The sequence below is a fragment of the Oncorhynchus clarkii genome, unplaced genomic scaffold, assembly GCF_045791955.1.
Source record: "Oncorhynchus clarkii lewisi isolate Uvic-CL-2024 unplaced genomic scaffold, UVic_Ocla_1.0 unplaced_contig_3130_pilon_pilon, whole genome shotgun sequence".
Lineage (NCBI taxonomy): Eukaryota > Metazoa > Chordata > Actinopteri > Salmoniformes > Salmonidae > Oncorhynchus > Oncorhynchus clarkii.
Genome location: NW_027261144.1, coordinates 615,001 through 625,000, shown reverse-complemented (window position 1 = coordinate 625,000; position 10,000 = coordinate 615,001). Strand labels below are relative to the sequence as shown.

Genomic DNA, 10,000 nt, shown 5'->3' with positions numbered 1-10,000 from the left:
TTGCTATGTGTGTAGCCATACAGCTACGTAGCTATGTGTGTAGCCATGCTGCTATATAACCATGTAGCTATGTGTGTAGCCATACAGCTATGTAGCTATGTGTGTAGCCATACAACTATGTAGCTATGAGTGTAGCCATGCTACTATATAACCATGTAGCTATGTGTGTAGCCATACAGCTATGTAGCTATGTGTGTAGCCATACAGCTATGTAGCTATGTGTGTAGCCATACTGCTATGTAGCTATGTGTGTAGCCAAACAGCTATGTAGCTATGTGTGTAGCCATACTGCTATGTAGCTATGTGTGTAGCCAGACAGCTATGTAGCCACATGCAAATGAATTACTTGAAAATCATATAATGTGATTTTCTGGATTTTTGTTGTAGATTCCGTCTCTCACAGTTGAAGTGTACCTGTGATAAAAATTACAGACCTCTACATGCTTTGTAAGTAGGGAAACCTGCAAAATCGGCAGTGTTTCAAATACTTGTTCTCCCCACTGTATGTGTGTAGCTACATAGCTGAATGACTGAAACAGAGAGTGAGAGAGATGGAGTGAGACAGAGAGAGAGAGAGAGGTGGAGTGAGAGAGAAACAGAGAGAGAGAGAGAGAGAGGTGGAGGGAGAGAAACATAGGGAGAGAAATAGAGATAGAGAGAGAGAGGCTATGTGCTCACTGCCCACAAAATGAGGTGGAAACTGAGCTGCACTTCCTAACCTCCTGCCCAATGTATGACCATATTAGAGAGACATATTTCCCTCAGATTACACAGATCCACAAAGAATTCGAAAACAAATCCAATTTTGATAAACTCCCATATCTACTTGGTGAAATTCCACAGTGTGCCATCACAGCAGCAAGATTTGTGACCTGTTGCCACGAGAAAAGGTCAACCAGTGAAGAACAAACACCATTGTAAATACAACCCATATTTATGCTAATTTATTTTCCCTTGTATACTTTAACCATTTGTACATTGTTAAAACACTGTATATATATATATATATATAATATGACATTTGTAATGTCTTTATTGTTTTGAAACTTCTGTATGTGTAATGTTTACTGTTCATTTTTATTGTTTATTTCACTTTATATATTCACTTTATATATTATCTACCTCACTTGCTTTGGCAATGTTAACACATGTTTCCCATGCCAATAAAGCCCTTGAATTGAATTGAATTGAATTGAATTGAGAGAGGTGGAGTGAGAGAGAAACAGAGAGAGAGAGAAACAGACAGAGAGAAACAGAGGGAGAGAAATAGAGATATTTTATTTTTTTTTATTTTTTTTATTTTACCTTTATTTAACCAGGCAAGTCAGTTAAGAACAAATTCTTAAGATAGAGAGAGTTGGAGTGAGAGAGAAACAGACAGAGTGAGAGAGAAACAGAGAGAGAGAGAAACAGACAGAGAGAAACTTGCTTGACTGAATTTTCTGGAGTTGTAATTATTTGTTCCTGATGTTCTTAATAACTGTAAGGTGATAAATAGCATCCCGTTCCTGGAGGCTGTTGCCGTAGTGATTACTAAAATATACTGTCCCGGTATGTGTGGAGAAATAAAACAGTTGATTTGATCACAGAGTGGTAGTCACAGACGAGAAAGAGAGAGAGATGAGAGACAGAAGGGGGGTGTTGTTGTATGGGTCCACACCGGCTACTTTCTTCAGAGAACGGCTGTGTTTTCAACTCATTGATTTTATAGGTCAATTACTTCTAGGCTTGAATCTGCAGTCGGCAGGGAGCTCTCATTCTCTCTCGATAGACACACACACACACACACACACAAACACAAACACATTTAAATACACAGACAATTCACACCAATTCACACTTGTCTGACGACCCAGCTACTGGTGTGTAAATGAGTCTTAGAAAGGAGAGCGGGATGGGGGGAGGGAGGGATGGGGGAGGGAGGGCTAGGCAGCAGAGAGGTGAAGTCCTCTGTTGGATTAGTGGAAGCTCCTTGAGCCAATCTGCATGTGAATGGCTGTGAACTGCTTTAGCCATCACGCCCGCCCTCACACTCACACAGAGAGAGAGAGAGAGACAGACAGACAGCGAGGTAGTGCAAGAGAGAGGGAGAAAGCCAGACAGAGAGACAGAGAGAGAGGTAGAGGTATTAGAGGCATCAGCTCAAATCCTCCCCATCGCCTCTCCAGCTCAGGAAAGCGAGTGAGTGGATAAACTGGGCAAAAGAAAGATAAGCAAAACAAGGCCTTTCTTCTTCTCTGCCTGGTGGGCAGGCAGCTGTATGGTTGGGGACTGGGGCCGTGGAGAGAGAGAACAGGAATCGGACTGGCTTTTGTGAATGAGAGAAGGTAGGAATCTTTTATATCCTCCCCCCCCCCCCCCCCCCCGCGGCCTCTATGGGCCGATCTCAATGCCTCTTCAAACCATGAGACCTGACTGGATCGGTCCACTTTGGGAAAAGGGGTTGGGGGGGTCTGGACCTGGCTGTTTTACAATGCATGTTTTTTTCTGAATAATGGGATTTTCTTCAAAAGTGAAATGAAAAGAATGTATTGGTTTAATTTGAACAGCTGTATGTTTTGGTCTTGAGAATTGATGTCGAGAAATATTTAGTAGGAAGGTTTCTGTTGTTAGTTGTTGACTAGTGAATGTTTTGTGGTTGTGGCCATGTGATACAGCACATGTTGCTGAATCTCACTGCTCTTTCATATGTAAAGTGTGGCACCATTTTACCAGAGCTGTGTCTCTACCCCCTCTGTCACTGTGGAGCTAACTGTTGCTCAACACTCTTTTGTGTGTGTGTGTGTGTGTGTGTGTGTGTGTGTGTGTGTGTGTGTGTGTGTGTGTGTGTTCTTATGATGAAAGACATGTGTTATCACATCATTTATGGTAATCTTTGGTTCTACTCTGAGGAACATGCGGACTACAGAGATGTGCTGATACAGTGTTGATCCACTAACCATGTAGAGCTGCGTTCAACATCTAATGAGTTCACTGTTCAGTCAGATGATGATTCCCCTGATTCATCCATATTTATTCATAGGGGACAGAGGAAGCCCTGGTTAAACTGTTTCATCCATATGTATTCATAGGGGACAGAGGAAGCCCTGGTTAAACTGTTTCATCAGTATTTATTCATAGGGGACAGAGGAAGCCCTGGTTAAACTGATTCATCAGTATTTATTCATAGGGGACAGAGGAAGCCCTGGTTAAACTGATTCATCCATATGTATTCATAGGGGACAGAGGAAGCCCTGGTTAAACTGTTTCATCAGTATTTATTCATAGGGGACAGAGGAAGCCCTGGTTAAACTGATTCATCAGTATTTATTCATAGGGGACAGAGGAAGCCCTGGTTAAACTGATTCATCAGTATTTATTCATAGGGGACAGAGGAAGCCCTGGTTAAACTGATTCATCCATATGTATTCATAGGGGACAGAGGAAGCCCTGGTTAAACTGTTTCATCAGTATTTATTCATAGGGGACAGAGGAAGCCCTGGTTAAACTGATTCATCAGTATTTATTCATAGGGGACAGAGGAAGCCCTGGTTAAACTGATTCATCCATATTTATTCATAGGGGACAGAGGAAGCCCTGGTTAAACTGATTCATCAGTATTTATTCATAGAGGAAGCCCTGGTTAAACTGATTCATCAGTATTTATTCATAGGGGACAGAGGAAGCCCTGGTTAAACTGATTCATCAGTATTTATTCATAGGGGACAGAGGAAGCCCTGGTTAAACTGATTCATCAGTATTTATTCATAGGGGACAGAGGAAGCCCTGGTTAAACTGATTCATCCATATTTATTCATAGGGGACAGAGGAAGCCCTGGTTAAACTGATTCATCAGTATGTATTCATAGGGGACAGAGGAAGCCCTGGTTAAACTGATTCATCAGTATTTATTCATAGGGGACAGAGGAAGCCCTGGTTAAACTGATTCATCAGTATTTATTCATAGGGGACAGAGGAAGCCCTGGTTAAACTGATTCATCAGTATTTATTCATAGGGGACAGAGGAAGCCCTGGTTAAACTGATTCATCAGTATTTATTCATAGGGGACAGAGGAAGCCCTGGTTAAACTGTTTCATCAGTATTTATTCATAGGGGACAGAGGAAGCCCTGGTTAAACTGATTCATCAGTATTTATTCATAGGGGACAGAGGAAGCCCTGGTTAAACTGATTCATCCATATGTATTCATAGGGGACAGAGGAAGCCCTGGTTAAACTGTTTCATCAGTATTTATTCATAGGGGACAGAGGAAGCCCTGGTTAAACTGATTCATCAGTATTTATTCATAGGGGACAGAGGAAGCCCTGGTTAAACTGATTCATCAGTATTTATTCATAGGGGACAGAGGAAGCCCTGGTTAAACTGATTCATCAGTATTTATTCATAGGGGACAGAGGAAGCCCTGGTTAAACTGTTTCATCAGTATTTATTCATAGGGGACAGAGGAAGCCCTGGTTAAACTGTTTCATCAGTATTTATTCATAGGGGACAGAGGAAGCCCTGGTTAAACTGATTCATCAGTATTTATTCATAGGGGACAGAGGAAGCCCTGGTTAAACTGATTCATCAGTATTTATTCATAGGGGACAGAGGAAGCCCTGGTTAAACTGATTCATCAGTATTTATTCATAGGGGACAGAGGAAGCCCTGGTTAAACTGATTCATCAGTATTTATTCATAGGGGACAGAGGAAGCCCTGGTTAAACTGATTCATCAGTATTTATTCATAGGGGACAGAGGAAGCCCTGGTTAAACTGAAGCAGTAGATGAAGCAGTAGATGAAGCAGTAGAGGAAGCAGTAGATGAAGCAGTAGATGAAGCAGTAGATGAAGCAGTAGAGGAAGCAGTAGAGGAAGCAGTAGAGGAAGCAGTAGAGGAAGCAGTAGAGGAGGCAGTAGAGGAAGCAGTAGAGGAAGCAGTAGATGAAGCAGTAGATGAAGCAGTAGAGGAAGCAGTAGAGGAAGCAGTAGATGAAGCAGTAGAGGAAGCAGTAGATGAAGCAGTAGATGAAGCAGTAGATGAAGCAGTAGAGGAAGCAGTAGATGAAGCAGTAGAGGAAGCAGTAGAGGAAGCAGTAGATGAAGCAGTAGAGGAGGCAGTAGATGATGCAGTAGAGGAAGCAGTAGAGGAAGCAGTAGAGGAGGCAGTAGATGAAGCAGTAGAGGAGGCAGTAGATGAAGCAGTAGAGGAGGCAGTAGAGGAAGCAGTAGAGGAAGCAGTAGATGAAGCAGTAGAGGAGGCAGTAGATGAAGCAGTAGAGGAGGCAGTAGAGGAAGCAGTAGAGGAAGCAGTAGATGAAGCAGTAGAGGAAGCAGTAGATGAAGCAGTAGAGGAGGCAGTAGATGAAGCAGTAGAGGAGGCAGTAGAGGAAGCAGTAGAGGAAGCAGTAGATGAAGCAGTAGAGGAAGCAGTAGATGAAGCAGTAGAGGAAGCAGTAGATGAAGCAGTAGAGGAGGCAGTAGATGAAGCAGTAGAGGAAGCAGTAGAGGAAGCAGTAGATGAAGCAGTAGAGGAGGCAGTAGAGGAGGCAGTAGATGAAGCAGTAGAGGAAGCAGTAGAGGAAGCAGTAGATGAAGCAGTAGAGGAAGCAGTAGAGGAAGCAGTAGAGGAAGCAGTAGATGCTGAAACTGTCGTCTCGCCAAGAGACATGTTCAGAAAGATGCCCTGTTTAAACTGGGCGGCCATCTTGTGCCAACAGTAAACACACCTACGTCTCACTACAACAGTAAACACACCCACGTCTCACTACAACAGTAAACACACCTACGTCTCACTACAACAGTAAACACACCCACGTCTCACTACGTCTCACTACAACAGTAAACACACCTACGTCTCACTACGTCTCACTACGTCTCACTACAACAGTTAAAACACCTACGTCTCACTACGTCTCACTACAACAGTAAACACACCTGCGTCTCACTACGTCTCACTACGTCTCACTACGTCTCACTACAACAGTAAACACACCTACGTCTCACTACGTCTCACTACGTCTCACTACAACAGTAAACACACCTATGTCTCACTACGTCTCACTACGTCTCACTACAACAGTAAACACACCTACGTCTCACTACGTCTCACTACAACAGTAAACACACCTATGTCTCACTACGTCTCACTACAACAGTAAACACACCTACGTCTCACTACATCTGATGTTAATGACATCCAGTTGGATGAGGATGGACCATCAACAGGAGTTTACATGTATAGAAACTATTATCTATCGTCCTCTACAGAAGCAGGAAATGTGAATTATAATTCATAGACATGTTTGTAAAGGTTTATAAAAAATGTTTAGATAAAGTTCAAATCTGACATTTCAAAGTGGAAATGACAAACTTTGACAGTTTGGACTTAAATCTGTTTGAACATCTATGGTGAGACTTGGAAATGGTTGTCTAGCAACAATCAACCACCAACTTAAATCTGTTTGAACATCTATGGTGAGACTTGGAAATGGTTGTCTAGCAACAATCAACAACCAACTTAAATCTGTTTGAACATCTATGGTAAGACTTGGAAATGGTTGTCTAGCAACAATCAACAACCAACTTAAATCTGTTTGAACATCTATGGTGAGACTTGGAAATGGTTGTCTAGCAACAATCAACAACCAACTTCAATCTGTTTGAACATCTATGGTGAGACTTGGAAATGGTTGTCTAGCAACAATCAACAACCAACTTCAATCTGTTTGAACATCTATGGTGAGACTTGGAAATGGTTGTCTAGCAACAATCAACCACCAACTTCAATCTGTTTGATAATCTTTGTTAAGACTTGAAAATGGTTGTCTAGCAACAATCAACAACCAACTTAAATCTGTTTGAACATCTATGGTGAGACTTGAAAATGGTTGTCTAGCAACAATCAACCACCAACTTCAATCTGTTTTATAATCTATGGTGAGACTTGAAAATGGTTGTCTAGCAACAATCAACCACCAACTTGTTGGTTAATACACAATCCAGGTGTGTAAAGCTCTTAGAGACTCACCCAGAAAGACTCACAGCTGTAATTCCTGCCAACGGTGATTCTAGCACGCATTGGTGTGTAAAGCTCTTAGAGACTCACCCAGAAAGACTCACAGCTGTAATTACTGCCAAAGGTGCTTCTAACACGCATTGACTCAGGGATGTGAATATTTATGTAAATTAGATATTTTTGCATTTCATTTTCGATAAATTTGGAGAGAAAAAAATCTATAAACATGTTTTGACAAGTGTCGTTATGGGGTATTGTGTGTAGATGGGTGAGCATTTATTTATTTTTCATCTATTTGGATTTCAGGGTGGAACACATGAACATGTAGTGTAAGTCAAGGGGTATGAATACTGTCTGAAGGCCCTCTGTTCATCATCTCTCCTCTTCTCTGTTCATCATCTCTCCTCTTCTCTGTTCATCATCTCTCCTCTTCTCTGTTCATCATCTCTCCTCTTCTCTGTTCATCATCTCTCCTCTTCTCTGTTCATCATCTCTCCTCTTCTCTGTTCATCATCTGTTCTCTTCTCTCCTCTGTTCATCATCTCTCCTCTCCTCTCCTCTGTTCATCCTCTCTCCTCTCCTCTCCTCTGTTCATCCTCTCTCCTCTCCTCTCCTCTGTTCATCATCTCTCCTCTCCTCTGTTCATCATCTCTCCACTCCTCTGTTCATCATCTCTCCTCTCCTCTGTTCATCATCTCTCCTCTCCTCTGTTCATCATCTCTCCTCTTCTCTGTTCATTATCTGTTCTGTTTCTCCTCTCTAAGGCCCCTTTGTGTGACCTGTTGTCTCTCCTCCAAATTGCCTGGACAAACGTTCTGTCACTCCTTCTCTCCGTCTCCTTCTCTCCCTGTCCGGCACTCTCATCACTTCTGCTGTTCTGTTTGCTTTTCTCATGCATCTCAGAGATGTGTGTGTCTACTCTCTGTTTGTCTTGGACCCCATAGTGTGTCCCTGTCTCTCTAGCTGTACAGGGCTTTACAGGGCTTTACTAGGTCCATGTCTGTATCTCTCTGGCTGTACAGGGCTTCACTAGGTTCATGTCTGTATCTCTCTGGCTGTACAGGGCTTTACTAGGTCCATGTCTGTATCTCTCTGGCTGTACAGGGCTTTACTAGGTCCATGTCTGTATCTCTCTAGCTGTACAGGGCTTTACTAGGTCCATGTCTGTATCTCTCTAGCTGTACAGGGCTGTACAGGGCTTTACTAGGTCCATGTCTGTATCTCTCTAGCTGTACAGGGCTGTACAGGGCTTTACTAGGTCCATGTCTGTATCTCTCTAGCTGTACAGGGCTGTACAGGGCTTTACTAGGTCCATGTCTGTATCTCTCTCTAACTGTACAGGGCTTTACTAGGTCCATGTCTGTATCTCTCTCTAACTGTACAGGGCTTTACTAGGTCCATGTCTGTATCTCTCTAACTGTACAGGGCTTTACTAGGTCCATGTCTGTATCTCTCTAACTGTACAGGGCTTTACTAGGTCCATGTCTATATCTCTCTAGCTGTACAGGGCTTTACTAGGTCCATGTCTGTATCTCTCTAGCTGTACAGGGCTTTACTAGGTCCATGTCTGTATCTCTCTAGCTGTACAGGGCTTTACTAGGTCCATGTCTGTATCTCTCTAGCTGTACAGGGCTGTACAGGGCTTTACTAGGTCCATGTCTGTATCTCTCTCTAACTGTACAGGGCTTTACTAGGTCCATGTCTGTATCTCTCTCTAACTGTACAGGGCTTTACTAGGTCCATGTCTGTATCTCTCTAACTGTACAGGGCTTTACTAGGTCCATGTCTGTATCTCTCTAGCTGTACAGGGCTGTACAGGGCTTTACTAGGTCCATGTCTGTATCTCTGTAGGGAGAGAGAGAGAAAGAGAGACACAGAGAGAGAGAGACAGAGAGACAGAGAGAGAGAGAGAGAGACAGAGAGAGAGAGAGAGAGAGAGACACAGAGAGAGAGAGAGAGAGACACAGAGAGAGAGAAAGAGATAGAGAGAGAGAGAGAGAGAGAGAGAGAGAGAGAGAGAGAGAGAGAGAGACAGAGAGAGAGAGAGAGAGAGAGACACAGAGAGAGAGAGAGAGAGACAGAGATAGAGAGAGAGAGAGACAGAGAGACAGAGAGAGAGAGAGAGACAGAGACAGAGAGAGAGAGAGGTAGAGAGAGAGACACAGACAGAGAGACAGAGAGAGAGACAGAGACAGAGACAGAGAGAGAGACACAGAGAGAGAGAGACAGAGAGAGAGAGAGAGATAGAGAGAGAGACAGAGAGAGAGATAGAGAGGTCTGGTACAACACTGCACTGAACTGACTGAGTAGACAACTGTAACAGACAGACAAGCACATGAAGCTGTTTGTCAAACTAAAATCTCTTCTAATGTAACAGGAGTTCATCACACTTCAGTGTTTACAGATACAATAGTTAACTAGTGTCTGGAACCCCTCCATTTCTCCCTCTCTTTCTCCCCCTCTCTCTATTTATCTCTCTCTCTCCCTCTCTTTCTTCCCCCCGCTCTCTTTCTCCCCCCTCTCTCTCCCTCTCTTTCTTCCCCCCCTCTCTTTCTCCCCCTCTATTTATCTCTCTCTCTCCCTCTCTTTCTTCCCCCCCTCTCTTTCTCCCCCCTCTCTCTCTCCCCTCTTTCTCCCCCTCTCTCTCCCCTCTTTCTCCCCCCTCTCTCTATTTATCGCTCTCTCTCCCTCTCTTTCTTCCCCCCCCCTCTCTTTCTCCCCCCTCTCTCTATTTATTTCTCTCTCTCCCTCTCTTTCTTCCCCCCGCTCTCTTTCTCCCCCCTCTCTCTCCCTCTCTTTCTTCCCCCCCTCTCTTTCTCCCCCCTCTCTCTATTTATCTCTCTCTCTCCCTCTCTTTCTTCCCCCCCTCTCTTTCTCCCCACTCTCTCTCTCCCCTCTTTCTCCCCCCTCTCTCTCCCCTCTTTCTCCCCCCTCTCTCTATTTATCTCTCTCTCTCCCTCTCTTTCTTCCCCCCCTCTCTTTCTCCCCCCTCTCTCTCTCCCCT

General features: G+C 43.6%; 1 protein-coding gene across 4 annotated transcripts in view; it reads left to right on the top strand.

The window, feature by feature from the left end:
- LOC139405223 (neuronal-specific septin-3-like) overlaps positions 1-10,000 on the top strand; it is a 175,053-nt gene that overhangs the window by 116,515 nt on the left and 48,538 nt on the right. Inside the window, exon 2 of one of the 4 annotated variants that reach the window (XM_071147657.1) lies at positions 388-447. The exons of 2 other annotated variants lie outside the window; for them this stretch is intronic. In XM_071147657.1, the coding sequence (XP_071003758.1) occupies positions 441-447 (7 nt within the window). In that variant the 5' untranslated portion in view covers positions 388-440. Of the gene's footprint in view, positions 1-387; positions 448-2,239; positions 2,328-10,000 lie in introns of those variants that run through there. One more of the 4 variants, XM_071147656.1, reaches the window with a different exon arrangement.